Source organism: Polypterus senegalus, chromosome 13 (assembly GCF_016835505.1).
Source record: "Polypterus senegalus isolate Bchr_013 chromosome 13, ASM1683550v1, whole genome shotgun sequence".
Classification (NCBI taxonomy): domain Eukaryota; kingdom Metazoa; phylum Chordata; class Cladistia; order Polypteriformes; family Polypteridae; genus Polypterus; species Polypterus senegalus.
In genome coordinates, this window is record NC_053166.1 from 98,385,142 (window position 1) to 98,404,424 (window position 19,283).

The 19,283-nt window shown below is 39.3% G+C and overlaps 1 protein-coding gene across 2 annotated transcripts in view; it reads right to left on the reverse strand.

Annotated features, from left to right (window-relative positions):
• The window catches only part of LOC120542134 (properdin-like), a 153,645-nt gene that overhangs the window by 61,809 nt on the left and 72,553 nt on the right, over positions 1 to 19,283 (reverse strand). For both annotated transcript variants that reach the window (XM_039774314.1, XM_039774313.1), the window contains exon 7: positions 14,450 to 14,641. In XM_039774314.1, the coding sequence (XP_039630248.1) occupies positions 14,450 to 14,641 (192 nt within the window). The remainder of the gene's footprint in view (positions 1 to 14,449; positions 14,642 to 19,283) is intronic.

The following is a 19,283-nucleotide window of genomic DNA, read 5'->3' on the forward strand; positions in this document are numbered from 1 at the left end:
TCTTGATGCTTATGATGAGAATAAAGTCGACAAGTTGACATGTTGCTACATAACTTATGACGGGGTTTGAGAAAATCTAGTAAATTAAACATTCATTTTAAGTTGAAGTTTAGTTTACGATGTTCGACTTTAATGACAAACTACGAGAATAAAGTCAACATGTTGAATTTAATCTCGAGATAAACAGCGAGAATGAAGTAGAAATGTTGAGAATAAAATGGAAATATCTACTTTAATCTCGACATAAGCGTCCAGATTAAAGTGGAAATGTGGAGAATGCGTACCTGTTGTAGTGCAAGTGTGAGTTGAATATCCAACAGGCTCTCCCTTTCCCACTCAAAAGTCTTATTCATAGGTATTTCAATTTTTTTTCAAACGTTTTACCAACATGAGCAAAAGAAGTGTTCAGAAAACAACACTGCTCAGTTATTTCAGAAAAGAGATGTCACAAACTAATGAAGGTGTGGCGTCAACTCAATTTCAGACAAAGACATTGCAGAGGTTGGTCCATCAGGGGAAATCTCTTCAGCACACACACACTCTGCCAAATGATAAATCTAAACACCGCTTATCCGGCATAAACAAACAATGGTTTAAAGATTTTGATTGGCTAATGGTCAAAGAAAATGTTATGTGGTGCTCATTGTGCATGAAATATTCAAACAAACACCACCCAAGGAGGAGTTACTTTGGGTAAACTTGCCATACACAAGAATTCGAAAAAAAAGCTTGCTGGACAATGAAAAAAGTAAAACGCACATTGAGTCTTCTGCTAACCTTTTTTTGAAAGCGTGTACTAGAGCAAACTGGAATCGGTCAAATTGAAAGATCTGTATCTGTGTTAAATAACTTACAGAGAGATGCCTTTGTGGGAGCTTTAAGATCCATGCATTGTTTGGCAAAAAATGAGTTGCCACATACAACGTTGTTTGAAAGCAGCTGGAGCACTGTAAAGAAATAGGTTGTTCCTATTTACAACATCTTAATATTGGTAAAAATGCACATTACACCTCTAAAAGAATAATGCAAGAGCTGCTGGATGTCTTAGCATCAGAAATAAAATCTTACATACTGAAAAATATACACACAGAAAAGTTTTTCAGTATTCTGTGTGATGAAACCACAGATATCTCAGATGTAAAACAATTACTTATTTACATTAAATATGTTTGCCAGGTCACTAAAGAGGTCAGAATTAGTTTTGTATCAACCCGCAATATGATTGATGGCAAAGCGGAGACTATAACCAACACACTGAGTAAAACTATGGACACTCTAGGCTTGAAAACTGCTAATCTGGTTGGACTAGGGTCAGATGGAGTGGCTGTTATAATTGGAAAACAGAAAGGTGTGGCAAAACTGATCAGAGATAAAACATCTGGACTCTTGGTCAACTGCCACTGTGTAAACCGCCGATTGGCCCTTGCAAGTGCCCAAGCAGCAGCTGCTGTACCTTATTTAAGAAAACGGAACATCTTAAGGCAGCTATTCTATTTCTTCCAAAATTCTTCAATTAGGATGGCTGGTTTAACGGAAATTCAAAATATTCTGAACATTCCCCAGATTAAGCTGAAAATGGCCAGTGACAATAGATGGCTGTCTGATGACTTTGCAGTACAGTCACTACGACAGTGTACGATGAGTGATCTCCTTGGAGGGCCCAGATCCTGGGGACTTTAATTATGGGCCCAAGCGTGACAGAAATCTGAAGACAACTGGGCCTCTAGGAAGAAAAGAAGAATAAATATTTAACTGAAGACACCTTCTGCATATGCAAGTTGGCTTTGAAGAATATTTTTTAAATTTTCTTCATTAGGTTTCCTATATTTTTTTCATTGTTTTCACTTTTCTTCCTGACAGCGACAATACTTGTGCCTCTTGGTTTATGTCATAACAATTGTTATTTAAAATTTTTGTTAGGGTTGCAGGATCCTGATTTGGATACTTCTTAAATTTAATAAAAGTATTCTGGCACAAGTGTCAAACCTTAAAAAAGGAAGTCATATTGAGCTTTGGAAAATAATTAATAATAATTAACTAATAAAAATAGTGCACATTTAATTATTCCCACCACCAAAATTTCCCCATCATGCCAAAACCGGCTACTTTTTCTTGCCACCCGGCTAGAAAAAATTTCTGGGGAGAACACTGAATGGTAAAAAAGGATTACTTTTGGATAAACAACATACTCATCAGCAAGATAAGGCATAATACAAGCAAGTTTTACAGCAAGGGATTAACAGATTAAAGAAAAAGTAAAAGATGTACAGTGAAATAATCAAAAAGTTTAATGATAATGATTCAAAGCAGATTTGGATAGGTCTGAAAACAACAATAGAACAATAGAATAGAATTTAACTGTAGCGGAAAAATCTTTGCATTAGATAAAACTCAACAGGGTAGTATGGCCACATGGCATATTAGATTGCCTTAAAGCAGCTCTCTCCAGTCTTTCATTTGCTTTTTAACTGGTGCATGAGATGTGCTATTGTACCTAAGATGTGAAAATAATAATTAATCCAGGTTATTAAGGTTTTCTCAATAAGCCTAGTTGATATGTCAATAACACAATCTGTTGATTTTTCTTCAGCATTCAATACCATCCAGCCTCACATACTAATTGAAAACTTGAACAATATGAATGTTAACTCGTTTATTACTTAATGGAATCTGGGCTTTCTTTAACCAATTCACAGACCATCAAAATAAGGAAAACATTTTCACAAGTCATTTACTCAAATACAGGGGCTCCTTAAGGATGTGTTTTATCACCATTGCTATTTAAAATCTATAAAAGTGACTAGAGACAGAATAATGTGCATTATTAAGTATGCTAACGAGACCATGTTGATTCAATGCATATCTGGGGATGATGAAAGCCATTGTATAAATCAAATGGACTATTGGTAAACTGATGGAATAAGAACCATCCTAATGGGAATTTAAATACATAAATATCCATAAACTCAGACCATTTAATGTGAACAAGGACCTCATGCTGTCCTTTATTTACACAGTGATCCAGTCTGTCATCACTATAAGCTTCTTTTTCTGGTTTAATGGTCTGAGAAACCTACATTTAAAAAAGCACCAGCAGATTACCAAAAATGCACTTAAAGCTATTGGGGCTGACGCAGATGATTTGTTAATTTTGTGTGTTTCAGAGGGAAATGTCGAAAAAACTGGATATTGTCTCAACTGATGACAGAAACCTATTACATGTGGAATATAATTTCAGCAAATCAGGGAGGACAGTTGTTCTAAAGGCCCACATAAACTGCTCCAAAAGAAACTCCTTTATTTCTCACTACCATACATTTTTTTAATCTATACTAATACAAGGCAAAGCCCTCACTGACTGACTGACTGACTGACTCATTGACTGACTCACTGACTGATCACTAATTCTCCAAGTTCCCGTGTGGAAAGAAGGCTGAAATTTGGCAGGCTCATTCCTTACAGCTTACTTACAAAAGTTGCCGTCTTTCGAAGCAACTTCGTCACACTGTCACCAAATACTCACAGAAAAATCCACAAGTTAATACACACGCTGTCTCTAGAGTTTCTCCACACTGAATCCTCCAGGCACTACTTACAAAAGGTTACATTGACAATCGTGTTACGTTATTTTTAAAATCTTTCCTTTTCTTAGTACAAGCACAGCTGAGAAGCTTCGATGCATGTGCTCCATAACGCGTTAAAAAATAATGCATTTAATCACACTTTGCATTACAAGCAAAGGGGAACTTTTGTCATGCATGATTTCCTGGTACACCAATTACTTTGATAAGCGCATCCCAATTCATTTTACCCTCGCACCACCTTGGTTTGAGAAGAAGTATGAAAAAATATGAGGTTTACACAGAAAAACAGATCACCAATTCAAGCTTTATGAATAATCAATTCGCCATCAATAATTGTTTTGGTAAAGCCATACTCAGTGTAATCCTCCTTCCATTTTATAACTTTCCGCCACTAGCCATGATTAAAAAAGTAAGAGCGAAGCGAGGGTGACTTATTTAGGCAGGCATATATATGACAGCAACACTCATGACAATGTCAATCATGTTACGTTATTATTAAAATGTTTCCTTTTCTTTTTTATTACTTCTTTAACACACTACTTCTCCGCTGCAGGCGGATATTTTGCTATACAGTATATATATATATATATATATATATATATATATATATATATATATATATATATATGAATGAATGACCTCCAAAGAGCGCTGAGACTTGATATCGTGAACGTGTCTGCAAAAACTGGGGTCTCCTGCCCAGCAAAAGTCGAGCAGCCGGCACGCGCGCATAGCTGTGCTGGCCTTTGAGACACTGACTGCGCTTCTGCCTTAAGTCAAAGTGAGCACTTTTAATTTTCTTCATCCTCCCCCTGAGCTATATACAGACAAGTGCAAACACGGGACCCCTTTTCTACACCGCGGCAAACTAATATTAAGGCGATTCGCACTTTCTTTTCAACGTATACGATTATGAGGTCGTCAGCTCGGATTATGAAGACACGCACGCGAGTGGAGGACTGACAGTGCCATCACAGCCGATTAATGGCAGGGGCGGCTCACCAGTCTACACAAGACCCACCGCTAATGTCCCCAAAAGGCGATCATAACGCCAGCGAACACATCTCTATACTATATAAAAGAAAAAGGCAACTTTCCTTTCTTTACACCTTTTTTCCTTTTATCCCAAACCAAAGCCTTTTGCTGGTAATGCCGGTAAGGCACATTACCAGAGGCAGAAATTTGAACGTTCACATAGAAAATGTAATTTCTATACCACAGCCGTCGTGTAGCACCTTTCAAAAGGGATCTACTACCGAAAGATGATCCATATACATTTTAGCTGCTGTTAGTACTACTTACCTGTTGTGTTACACATTCTTTAAAATGTAGTTTACCCGCAACCACTCGAGTAGTGCTCAATGTACCTGTACTTCTTAAAACGTTAATGTTTTACTGTTTAATAACTTATAGACTATATTTTATTATTTTTCCCTTGCACTCAGTGACCAAAGCTATACACACACATATAGACACATACATATATATACACATATATACAGTGGTGTGAAAAACTATTTGCCCCCTTCCTGATTTCTTATTCTTTTGCATGTTTGTCACACAAAATGTTTCTGATCATCAAACACATTTAACCATTAGTCAAATATAACACAAGTAAACACAAAATGCAGTTTTTAAATTATGGTTTTTATTATTTAGGGAGAAAAAAATCCAAACCTACATGGCCCTGTGTGAAAAGTAATTGCCCCTTGTTAAAAATAACCTAACTGTGGTGTATCACACCTGAGTTCAATTTCCGTTGCCACCCTCAGGCCTGGTTACTGCCACATCTGTTTCAATCAAGAAATCACTTAAATAGGAGCTGCCTGACACAGAGAAGTAGACCAAAAGCACCTCAAAAGCTAGACATCATGCCAAGATCCAAAGAAATTCAGGAACAAATGAGAACAGACGTAATTGAGATCTATCAGTCTGGTAAAGGTTATAAAGCCATTTCTAAAGCTTTGGGACTCCAGCGAACCACAGTGAGAGCCATTATCCACAAATGGCAAAAACATGGAACAGTGGTGAACCTTCCCAGGAGTGGCCAGCCCACCAAAATTACCCCAAGAGCGCAGAGACGACTCATCCGAGAGGTCACAAAAGACCCCAGGACAACGTCTAAAGAACTGCAGGCCTCACTTGCCTCAATTAAGGTCAGTGTTCACGACTCCACTATAAGAAAGAGACTGGGCAAAAACGACCTGCATGGCAGATTTCCAAGACGCAAACCACTTTTAAGCAAAAGAACATTAGGGCTCGTCTCAATTTTGCTAAGAAACATCTCAATGATTGCCAAGACTTTTGGAAAAATACCTTGTGGACTGATGAGACAAAAGTTGAACTTTTTGGAAGGCAAATGTCCCGTTACATCTGGTGTAAAAGGAACACAGCATTTCAGAAAAAGAACATCATACCAACAGTAAAATATGGTGGTGGTAGTGTGATGGTCTGGGGTTGTTTTGCTGCTTCAGGACCTGGAAGGCTTGCTGTGATAGATGGAACCATGAATTCTACTGTCTACCAAAAATCCTGAAGGAGAATGTCCGCCATCTGTTTGTCAACTCAAGCTGAAGCGATCTTGGGTGCTGCAACAGGACAATGACCCAAAACACACCAGCAAATCCACCTCTGAATGGCTGAAGAAAAACAAAATGAAGACTTTGGAGTGGCCTAGTCAAAGTCCTGACCTGAATCCAATTGAGATGCTATGGCATGACCTTAAAAAGGCGGTTCATGCTAGAAAACCCTCAAATAAAGATGAATTACAACAATTCTTCAAAGATGAATGGGCCAAAATTCCTCCAGAGCGCTGTAAAAGACTCATTACAAGTTATCGCAAATGCTTGATTGCAGTTATTGCTGCTAAGGGTGGCCCCAACCAGTTTTTAGGTTCAGGGGGCAATTACTTTTCACACAGGGCCATGTAGGTTTGGATTTTTTCTCCCTAAATAATAAAACCATCATTTAAAACTGCATTTTGTGTTTACTTGTGTTATATTTGACTAATGGTTAAATGTGTTTGATGATCAGAAACATTTTGTGTGACAAACATGCAAAAGAATAAGAAATCAGGAAGGGGGCAAATAGTTTTTCACACCACTGTATACCTGTGTGTATGTTTGTATGTATGTGTATATATATATATACACACACACACACCTATCTACATTATATATATATATATATATATAGTAGTCCCTCGCTATATCGCGCTTCAACTTTCGCGGCTTCACTCTATCGCGGATTTTAAATGTAAGCATATCTAAATATATTTCACTGATTTTTCGCTGGTTCGCGGATTTCTGCGGACAATTGGTCTTTTAATTTATGATACACGTTTCCTCAGTTTGTTTGCCCAGTTGATTTCATACAAGGGATGCTATTGGCGGATGGCTTAGAAGCTACCCAATCAGAGCATGTATTACATATTAACTAAAACTCCTCAATGCTATAAGATATGCATCCCGCGCGGAGCTTGATTGTTTGCTTGTCTCTGATTCTCTCTCACCCCCTCTGACATTCTCTGGCCTGACGGAGGGGCTGTTTGCACAGAGGATGTTTGCTTAGAAGATACTGACGCTCCTCTAAGAAATGCCGCTTTATTGCGGTGCTTTGGAATACTTAAAAGCACATGTATTGATTTTTTGATTGTTTGCTTTTCTTTGCGAGCTCTCTCTCTCTCTCTATCTCTGAAATTCTCTGCTCCTGAAGATATCCATTTGGATTCTTTTAATTGTGAGAAAGAACTGTCATCTCTGTCTTGTCATTGAACACAGTTTAAACTTTTGACTAAAGGGTGTTATTTCATGTCTAGAGGGCTCTAATAATGTTAACAGTGTGGGAGAGTTTATAAGGGCTTAAAATATATAAAAATAACTACACAAACATATGGTTTCTACTTCACGGATTTTCATCTATCGCGGGGGGTTCTGGAACGCAACCCCCGCGATCGAGGAGGGATTACTGTACACACACACACACTTATCTACATTATATATATATATGCACACACACACACATACATACACACACACACATATATATAATTTGTGTGTGTGTATGTATGTATGTGTGTGTATATATGATGAAGATAGGTATGTATATATATATATATGTGTATATGTAGATATGTACTGTATATAGATATGTATATATGTATATAGCTATGAAGATATGTATGTGTATATACATGTATATATGTATGTATATATATATAGGGGCTTTCCTGACACTTCCGCCACACCAGGAAGTGACGCCAAGGGGAGCACCTGGGACTCATCCGGTCCTGATAAAGGCCGCCTCCTTCCAGACGGAGAGCCAGAGTTGGGAGGAAGGAGACGGCTTGTGAGGAGGAGGAGGAGGTCCAAGAGAAAGAGAGAGAAAGAAAGAAGAAGAAGAAAGGAAAGAGTTGGTGAAAAAGAAGAAAGGAAAAGAGTTGATGAGAGAAGGCATTGTGGTGCAGTAAAGGAAAAATAAATAGCGTGTTTTATACATCCTGGTGTCGGTCTGACTGTGTTGGGGTACGGTTTCCACAATGGCGCCGAACAGGGACCAACCCCTGCTAAAAGGGGACCCGTCTTTATAAATATTTTGTGGAGCCAACCCGCACAACAGACGGCGCACTACCGCCACGACACGCAAGCCTGCGCTGACGCCTCTGGAAACGCCTGCTGTAAATCACGCCAGACGGACGCCTCTGTTATGGGGAAGAAAAGGGCAACCGGGCCCTGAAGGTAGCGATGCCTCTACCCGTGTCGCCGCGTTGCGGCTGCATCGGGCGGCGGGCGGCGGAAGAAGCCGCCGCGACAGCGGATTCGAAAGACGGATTCGGGAGGTAAGTCTCACGCCGGAGGGTGATACGCTTGGCGGGACTTACCCTGCGGTCGCCTGGTCATGTTTTTAGCAGGGACTGCCCGAATCCGCGTCTGTGGCCGGCATGCCGACCCGTGGTCTGACAACGACGACGACGGAGACGGCGAGGAGCCGCTCGACTGCAGAATGGCTGCGGGCTAAAGCTGCCCGGAAGTCTCTTCCCAAGACGCCTGCTCATAGGGTGGAGGGAGCGTTGGAAGACCGGAAGTTCCTCCCCAAAACAAGTACGGGATTGGGCGGTGTGTGTTGTGTCCCGCCGGTGAGTACAAGAAGGCGGGACCGACGAACGCCAATCCTGGGACACCAAGACCCAACGGAGCATGCGCAGGAGCTCCACGGCTCCCAGCCGCAGGTGAGTCAGAGAAATGTACGACTTCAGTGCCGGCTGGCTTAAGTGACTTGTTATTGGCTGTACAGGAGTTAGAGAAAGTCTTTCGTCCTGTACAGCCTCTCTTGCAGGTATTACAGAACCTGACGAGTGTGCTCAAGACGCTGGAGGAGACTACGGACGCCCCTGAGAGCCGTACTGGGGTGGTTAACGCGCGCGACGTGGGATTCTCCAGTAAGTCTGATGCGCCGGTACAGGTAAGTGACACGGTACCGAACAGGATTATGGAATCCTTAGCGAAAAGAACCTGGATGTAACGGAAGGGATTCAAGTAGCAAGGGTTCCGACAGTAGATCGGGGGACGAGTACTGAGACCGCAGTACAAGCAGAGTCGGGGGGGCGGTGCCGGCTTGTATGTGTCGGCACCCAGACCACCCGGCGCCAAGAAGCGGCGGTGCTCAGAGCCCGATCGAGAGGGGTGCAAACGGCAAGGGGTCCCGCTTAATTCATAAGGGGATCCAAGCTGTTGCGGCACCCAGAGCAACGGGAGGCCCCGGAGAAAAATGGAGGGTCTCCGGACAGAGCAAAAGAGTGAGCAAGAGCTCGTGCGGGAGAGAGATCTCTCGAGGCAATGGAGAGCTGCCCGAGCCAAGCTGAACGGATACAGGCACGGCGTTCCGCCCTGTTTTCAGGCCCGAGAACACCTGAAATACAAAGGGGTGCGCCGTGTTACAGGTGCCATGGAGCTGGGCATTTGTGGAGGCGCTTGTCCGTATGCCCCGAGCAGAAATGCCATTAGGCGGCGGGACGACGTCTCGCACCTGTGTCTTCTTTTTCAGGTCCAGACCATGGAAGATGGTACGGGACCCCAAATGGGAAACTGTTGACCCTCGCTGGACGGGCCGCTTTGCCGGATGGGCTTCAGCTGGTGAGGGGCAGTGTCAGAGATGTCGGGACACTGCCCGGCCGGGACGCCTGGACAGCCCCAACGGGACAATACTTCTCCTCAGCCATGAGAGGGCAGCCGCCGGGTCTATTTGGGGCCACAGAGACGGAGCTGGGATGCCCGTGTGAGGATGTGGCCACCGCCAGGCGCCGGTCAGTTGGGGAGTCCTGGAGGGCAACATTTCCGCCATACCAGGAAGTGCTCCCGAAGCGGTTCTAAGGCGACCGGAGTGCTTCCAGGGGCTTTCCTGGCACTTCCGCCACACCAGGAAGTGACGTCCAGGGGAGCACCTGGGACTCATCCGGTCCTGATAAAGGAGTCGCCTCCTTCAGACGGAGAGCCAGAGTTGGGAGGAAGGAGACGAAGCTTGTGAGGAGGAGGAGGAGGTCCAAGAATATATATATATATATATATATATATATATATATATATATATATATATATATATATATATATATAGACTCAAACCCATTATGACAGTAGCAATCCAAGCTGTGAGAAAACAGTAAAAAGGAGGCGGTCAGACGTCAGTGGTACATTTTCTGATGCAGCTAGACTAAAACAACTTCGTGACGCTGCTGCCAAATACACAAAACAATTACTTTGACAATCACGCTACATTATTTTTAAAATGTTTCCTTTTGTTTTCATAACTTCTTTAACACACGACATCGCTAAGGCTGGTATTTTGCTATATATATATCACAGCGACAATCATAACAGTGACAAAACAATTACATTGACAATCATGTTACGTTATTTTCAAAATGTTTCCTTTTGTTTCTCTTCCTTCTTTAACTCACTACTTCTCGCTGCCAAGCTGGTATTTTGCTCTATTTATATATATATATATATATATATATATATATATATATATATATATATATATATATATATATATATATATATATATATATATAGATATGAGAACAACACTCATATCAATGACAAAACAATTACATTAACAATCATGTTACGTTATTTTTAAAATTTTTCCTTTTCTTTTTCATACCTTCTTTAACACACTACTTCTCCGCTGCGAAGCGCGGGTATTCTGCTAGTTTGGAATATTAGAGATAATTAAAAAAATCAAAAAGTATAGAGGTTTGCTCATGTATAATGTAACCATTTTGGATAAAACATACTATAAAACTGCTTGAAATAGTTAACAAACATTATTTTTATTTCACACAATATAAACATTTTAGAATTTCTGTGTAAGGTCTAACCCCTCTTGTCTCTATTTTATGCTTAATTCAATTTCTGTTATTGGATGAGAAGGCAAACTTCATGTTTTCTTGTGTTAACATGGTAAGATATAAACATTGAGTCTTTATTTTTGTTTTGTGTGTTATTTCTGCTTTTCTAATTACTAAAATGTATGTTTCTTTCAGTCTGAAACAATGGTTACAGTCACCTAAACTTGCCTTGCTTATACTAATGAAGTAATTAAACTATTGTATGCATTGATCTAACTGGGTTTCTCTACACTTCCCCAATCCTAGCACTGAAAATCATCAAATAAAGCAGTCTTTACAGACACTGGAAGAGACAGAAAAAGAGGAAGAGACCATGATATGACATTGTTGAAGACGCATGTTTCTTTGAATCTCTAGGCAACAATCGAAGTGTCTGGATCAGAAAATATTTGCTGTGTGTGCTCATTTTTCACTGTTGCCTTTTGTTGCACAAAGAAGGTGGCTTACTAAGTATACTACAGCACCTCTAAACTCACAAGTCATCCAGTGAATCAACTTGGTTGCAACATGTGTCCAACTATAGCTGCCTCCTCTGACCTGCTAGTCACATCATTTTGATAGATGGTGAAAAAAAAGTTAATTTCTAATGGATAATTGTAAATAATGTGGTTTTCTTCATTGTCAGCATGGCTGGCTTCTTTTGGTTTCCATTGTTAGTTTGCCTAATGGAATTATCAAAGTTATCACTGAAGGACTGTTGAATACAGTCCATTTCCCCTTGGGATTAATAAAGTATCTAGCCATTTTTAGGGTGTATTGAATGTATAACATCAGCAACAACAAATTTATTTTTTGTATAGCCCAAAATCACACAAGGAGTGCCACAACAGATTTTAACAGGCAAAAAAAGAAAAAAAAAATGGAAAACGTCCTGGAAAGGCAACTCAGATAGGTAGGCGTGCAGTGGGTGTCAAAAATGGGGTAAATACAATACAGGTAGTCCCCGAGTTATGGACATCCGACATACAACTTACAAACTGCGCTGCAGCCGCTCCTTCATCTGTCTGGGGGACACGATACAGGCTCCTCAGTGACTGCCGCTCCGTCATCTCCGGCCTGGGGAAGCTGCAAGCGGTGGCTGGACGGAGGCTGGAGGGGGGCGGTTTCGCTGCTCGTGCAGTGTAGTGTCCCTCGGGTGGCTCCGGTTGATTCATTCTAGGTGGGTGGCTGGGTGCGTGGCAAGCGCTCGTGTGCAGGACGGAGGCTTGATGGGGCGGAGGGGAGCGGTTCCCTCACGCCCACCATGCCGCCGCAGCTACTGCTCCTGACTGGACAGAGGCTGAATGGAGTGTTTCACTGCCCACCCACCATACAGCCTTGCATTGTCCCTTGAATGGCCCCCCATTTGTTCTTTGTGGGCAGCTGGTGATGCTGCAAGCAGTGACCCGGTTGTGGCTGAACATAGGCCATTGAGGGTGAATGGGGCGGCGGGGGGCAGCATTATAGTGTGCCTCGGGTGGCTTCCTGTTGAATGGGTGCAGTGGTGGGCGATTCACTACCCGCCTTTGGCCGCACCCTGTTCACTCTCGGTGGGCTAACACTGCAGGCAGCATACTGTATGCAAGTGGAGGTGACTGTGTGGTGGGCGGGTGGTGAACCGCCTCTTGCTGCCCCTGTTCATTCTTAATAGCAAGCCTGCTTGTACTATTACTTACATAGCAGGAAGCTGTCTCTCGTTAGTACACCAGACGTGCTAACAACAGGTGCCTTCCTGCTGTGATAGCATGTACAGTGCTGTGCAGAAGAGCTCCTCTTAACCTTTTGTCTTCACCCTTCAACAATGTCTCTGAAACACAAATCTGACGCAAGTGCTGGTATAAGCATCAAAAAACCATCACCATGGAAAATAAAGTAGAAATAATAAAAAGGTCAGAGAGGTGAAACTCCATCATCATTGGCAGAGCACTTGATTACGGTTGCACTTGGTTACAGTCGGTCAACAATAGCATTTATTAAATTAATGTACCTGTTCCGACTTACATACAAATTCAACTTAAGAACAAATCTACAGTCCCTCTCTTGTACGTAAGCTGGGCACTGCCTGTACACAGAACAGAACACAAGTAGTCCTCTTCACAGAACTAGGTGGCAATAATTATAATACAATAGTATAAACTAAAAAGCAAAATGCTAGAACAGATTATATCACTCACTAAATATAGAACTATCACATATGAGGGTAGAGATTTGTTCAGAGTCCTGAAGACATCGGACAACAATCTACCTCCCCCCAATTGGTCATTCTACAGCTGAATCGGTGCTAGGCTGGCCAATCTTATAAATGGACCCTTTTACCCAATTATTCCAGTTCTCCTTTATTACATGTAGTGTGTGTTTGCCTACTGTACTGAGGGCAAGTGCAAAAAAACAATTCAAATATCTATGTAACATAAAACAATAAAGCAACTAAACTATGATAATAATATCTTGATGCTGGAAAGTGAATGTTACTGTGAAAAATATTAAACTTTTGCAATTTAGATGCATTACAAATTTAAGCTTAATATTATACAGTATTTAGTACAACTGACAGGCTAAATTTGTAATATGCATATGACCGAACATCACAGTAGTTTTTCTTTTTTTTTGCAAATAGTTGAATTTACACATTAAAATATTTATTCAACCTTTAATTTTCTTTATGAATTGTAGAATTTTCTTTCATGTGATTAGGTGTTGTAGCTTATTCTAATAATAATCTGACATTTCCTCTCCAATAGTAATAGTGCTGATCCCACCAGTGCTGTTGATTAATCTTGTCAAAACATTCTCATACTTTCATAACTTTTTCAAAATGAGGACAAGATCATCAGTATAAAAGCTCTGGTATAGTGTTAGTAATGTATAAATGTTCCTTAGAATCGTTAATGTTCATATAACCTGATAACTCTGTTGACATACAGAAGGCAGAGCACTGCTACATCATGAAATAACTAAAATTTTATATTCGAAATTCTTTTTGCAAACCTTTATAGAATATTTTCTTGCGCATTGTCTTTATAGACACATGCTTTAATATTCAAATAATTTTTTGTGACACTGAATACTGATTATTAACAAATGCATATATAAAAAAAATTAAAAAGCTGACTGAATTTTATTCTACACATATATGAGGCCATTATGACTAAGCTGAATTAAAATACTATGGTATTGTTTTAACTGTTTAAAGCAAACAACGATGCGAACAGCGTTGCTATCTCTGTGTAAGCATAGTTGTATTAATTGAAGAATTCATTTTTTTAGTTCACATATAATCTTTTCCTAGGCTTTGCTTTCATAGATTATGTACAGGTATCCTGTCGACATGGTTACTGATTTTAACCAGTCCTTTCTAGGATGAGCTGTAGCATACAGTGATAATGAATTTTAATAAATAACATTTGCTATTTTAGAAAGACTAAGAAAAATGTAAAGCACATAAAGAAAACAACAAGGATATGATTTTTTTACTTACTTGAACAGCCTTCTATATTATAACATCCTCGATTATCAGATGAGTCTCCATCACAGAAGTTACCCTCAAACTCTCTGCCAACACATGATCGAGTACGAGACTGCATGCCAGCAACGGCAGAACAAGAAATATTTCTTCTTCCATGTCTCTTGCATTCAGACCACTCTTCCCATTCAGTCCAACGACCATCAACTAAAAAAAGAAAATTTATATTTTGGAATTTTAATTTAAAAAGTTATAAATATATGAATAATATAACATTAATAACTATGACTTGACTAAACAATTTTGAAAAGTAAAATACAAATGTGTAATATAGTATATTAAACAAAAACATTATAGAAAAGCATCAATAAAAAGAGATGATACAAATTAACATGGTTCTTAAAGAAACTGAGAATTCACTCTTAAAAAATTCAGGCTGATAAAATAAAAACTAAAATGATGCACAGGTGCTACACTTGTAGTCATATATAGTAAGTGACCTGTGAAACAAAATGGATTTTGACTTTAGAACATTTGAATAATAGAAAATTTCCATTTAGCGAACAATTACACTCCAAATTTAGCTTCCCATTAACACAATTTTTCCACTATCTCCAATTTAGAAACTTTACTAAATGAAATCTGCCCAATTTCCCTCACTTTCAACCTATTTCTGTTCCAGAAGAAATATTGATCAGGACAACATTTCAATTATATATAAAAACCATTTTAAAGTCCCTTTCTTTTAAAGATCCCAGAGTACAGTTGGAAAAAGATATCTCACTCAACATTTCAGAAAAGGAGGTGAAAGCATCCTGCACATGCACAGAATTCACTCTAGCTCCATATACACAAAGCATTCAATTATTTAACTTAAAATCTTTTATGGAGCACATGTATCTTGTTTAAAATTGTTGAAAATGTTTCCAGGGCAAGATCCAACCTGCGAATGTTGCAATCGAGCTCCAGCCTCATTAGGCCACATGTTTTGGCCGTGTACCAAATTGGCATCATTCTGGACAAACATTTTTAAATGCCTATGGTGTCGCAATCACACCTAATCCATTAACAGCTGTGTTTGGTGTATTCCTAGTTAGGCTTACAGTGGAATCCTAGCCCACCTCTTTTAAGTCAGTGGATAACTGATTTTATACACTGTTTAAAATTGGAAAAAAATTCTCACTTCAGTATCTGTTCAAAAGTTTTTTTAAACCTGGTAGGATTTAATCAATAACATTTTAGAATAGGCATTTATACTGTGGAGAAGGACTTCATTCTCTCTTTACTACTCTCAAAGTTTTACTCTGGCTGTTGGCCTTCCTCTTTTTGGGTGGGTTGAATTGAATTTAGTTTTGTTAAGTTTGACTTGATTGTATGGAATGTTACATGTATTTAATAAATTCAATAAAAGATATAAAAAAGAAAATTTCCATTTAGCCCAACAAGCTTACCAGTCTCTTTTACATACTATTTCCAAAATAACATTACATGCAGTGTTAAAGTTCTCTGAAGTCTTGAAGCCTCATGTACAGTATAAATGGTACCTATGCTCAGAAATGGCCAGTGGCATTTCAAAACGCTGCATATATATAACACAAACTTGGCATGATAATCGGCTTAATGATATGGCAAATTTCAAGCATCCATAAGTCTTACATAGACTTTTTTGTTGTTGCCATTTTAGCAATTCCAGGAGGCAGGACAATGAAGTGAACAGAAAATTCTGTTTCATTGCACATTTCAATGATGCACCAGTCACATTCTATTGTTATTGAATTTATTATATCACAGATTATTAACATGTTCTCTCAATACAGCTGTCTTCAATATTTGTAATATAGCCTATTGTATATGTTCAATGCTAATTGCCTTAGTATGTATGCTATTTGAGCATCACATATTAGTTTTATATTTCATTAATGAAAGTGCTTTCTGATTACAGAATCAAATTCATACTTTTATTGGTAAAAATCAGTAATTGCAACAAATTTCCTTTTGATCTTGGCTTGCTCGACCTGACCATAACAAAATAGGATGTATCTGAGAAGCATCATAATTACAACACCCCATACAGATGGCATGACATGGCTCAGAGATGACTGTGAGATTTCTGACCAGTCAGTCAATTCATGCTCAAAAGCACCTGTCACCAAATTCCCTGTGGCTGTTAAAACCTGTAATAGAACATGGAATCATGTGATTTCAGTGTGATGGTCTCAGTAATGTAGGTTACAATTCAGCACACAATTCTAAGAGGACAGCTCTAGGAAGTCTGAAACAGCTTATTGTGAAATTTTTTAAATATATTTTAAAAATACATTGTCTGTTAGCTTAGAACATTAATGAATGATACCATGGTCAAAATATGAAAAAAACCTTTAGCTTACAAAAAGAATGTTTATTTTTCTAGGCAAGACTGTTATTGGACATTAATCCATATCTTGAAATTGCACAGTATATCAATGTCACTTCAGAAAGGAGTAAATCAGTAAACAAACCATTTTGTTTGATTCATCCATATAAAAAGAAACCCAGCTATGCAGCCTTTCACCCCCATGGGTGTGGTTTTCTCTGACTCATTTTCTGATGCCACAAATGCTATTTTCATTTTGGTAATCAATTCCTTAAAGATAAGTTTTCTTTCAGGATTCACACAAATAAGCTGTCATTTTATTTTATTTTTTTTAATTTTCTTAAATTTATTTAAAATCAAAAAACATTCCATACAAGCAAGTCATGTTTTACAAAACTAGGTTCAAATCAAATCAACCCCCACTCATGAGAAAAAGAGCTAGGCCAACAGAGTAAAACTTTAATACTAGGAAAAATGAATAACTATCCATCCATTTTCCAACCTGCTGAATCCAAACACAGGGTCACAGGGGTCTGCTGGAGCCAATCCCAGCCAACACAGGGCACAAGGAAAGAACCAATCCTGGGCCGGGTGCCAACCCACCACAGGACACACACAAACACCAAGCCCAATTTAAAATCACCAATCCACCTAACTGGCATGTCTTTGGGAGGAAACCCACAACACAGGGAGAACATGAAAACGCCACACAGGGAGGACCCGGGAAGCAAACCCGGGCCTCCTAACTGCAAGGCAGCAGCACTACCACTGCGCCACCGTGCCGCAATATCAACTATTGACTGATAATCAAAACGTCACTGGTTCGAGACCACAGTCTGCAGTCTACTTGTGACTTTACATTGCAGGAAGTAAGCAAATAAATAAAGGTAAATGAGTAAATAACATTAGATCTGGCTCTTACATACAAAATACAGCGACAGCAGCTTCCACCTGCAGCTGTAGACTCTTCAGTACGCAAGCGACTCTCCATGCTAATGTTTAGATCTGGATGGTGTATGTGACCAAAAAAGAAGTCTGATTGCATTCTCGTACCATTGCTTGCATACTAAAGTGTCAGCAGGCACTTTTCATGGTATTACACGTATTTTTTGAGCATGTCGATCAAACACACTTGTGACTGTACGCTGTAGGAAGTAAGTAAAAAAATAAAGGTAAATAACATCTGGCTTTTACATGTATGTAAGTAACATATAAATGTTAATGTTTTGGCTACATGCACCATCCAGATCTAAACACTAGAATGGAGAGTCTATAGCTGAACGTGAATGTGTCAGATGGGGGGTGGGATCGTGAACGCAACTGAGAGAATAAAACTGAATAAAATAAAACCAAAGCTAACCTTTATAAGTATCATATTGATTGATTATCAGTTAACAGTTGATACCATTGCGCCACCGAAGTGGTCGTAGCAAATGCGTGTTGATGTCGCACCCTAACATGGGTTCTTTTTCTGTAGTTATATTCTTGAATAGAAGTGCATTTGTTCTGTTATATTTGTACTTTTTGTGAAAGTGTTTATTTGATATTTGAACTTCAGGTTTCACACATTATACACTTCTTGTCTACATTTTGTCAATTATTACTAAAATATGAAAAACATTTTTGTTTTAACAATGTGTTTACATAGAATGTCGTAGACACAAAACACACATGAAATGCATGTATTCCAAGTAACGATATAGTATTTATAAAAGGTGTAATTTTGCTTGACTTCTCACTCTATACAACTCTAAGCAACTAACACGCAGGTAAACAGACTTGAGCTGAGAAAACTGTGTGGCAGTTGGGGGGATGTGATAGTAGGCTGCTTGCTGCTTATCGACATATTTACAGGACAAAAGACGCTGTTGGAGAGGTGCGAAGTGATTTAAGGTGGGGCGGATCTATGAGTTTTTTTGTAGGCTCTGGATAATTCTAGTGTTAAATGTTTTTATATATTGCATAAATGCTGTTTGAATTCTCAGAACTTATCAGTATTCTCCGGAATAGAGGTAGGTGGCAGCTGAGGAAAATTGGAGAGATTTTGTTTAGTAAAGTTTCTAATTTGGGGGTAGTGAAAGGAATGTGTTGCTGGAAAGTTGAATTTGGAGTGTAATTGTTTGTAGAATGCAAAGCATCTGTGTATGTACAGATCTCCAAGTTATTTAATCCTGAATGTTTTCCAGACATTAAACCTGCATAGAGGGTGAAAAAAGGTGGTTATAATGTAGAGGTGCCACAGATAAAAGCTTCTCTATCTTGAAGTACTTGCTATATTGGTTCCATATTCTGAGTGAATGAAGCACTATTGGGTTGTTAGTACACTGTCGATGACTTATATTTATTGGGGTACAAAGCAAGGAATATCAAGAAGTACTGCAGGATTATATTTCTATTGCTGACCAAGCCTGTGTCTGTTCATCTATTTGTGTCAATATCCAGGTTTTTATAGCGTGTATATTTGACACCTAGTAATAAAATTGAAAGTTAGGTAAA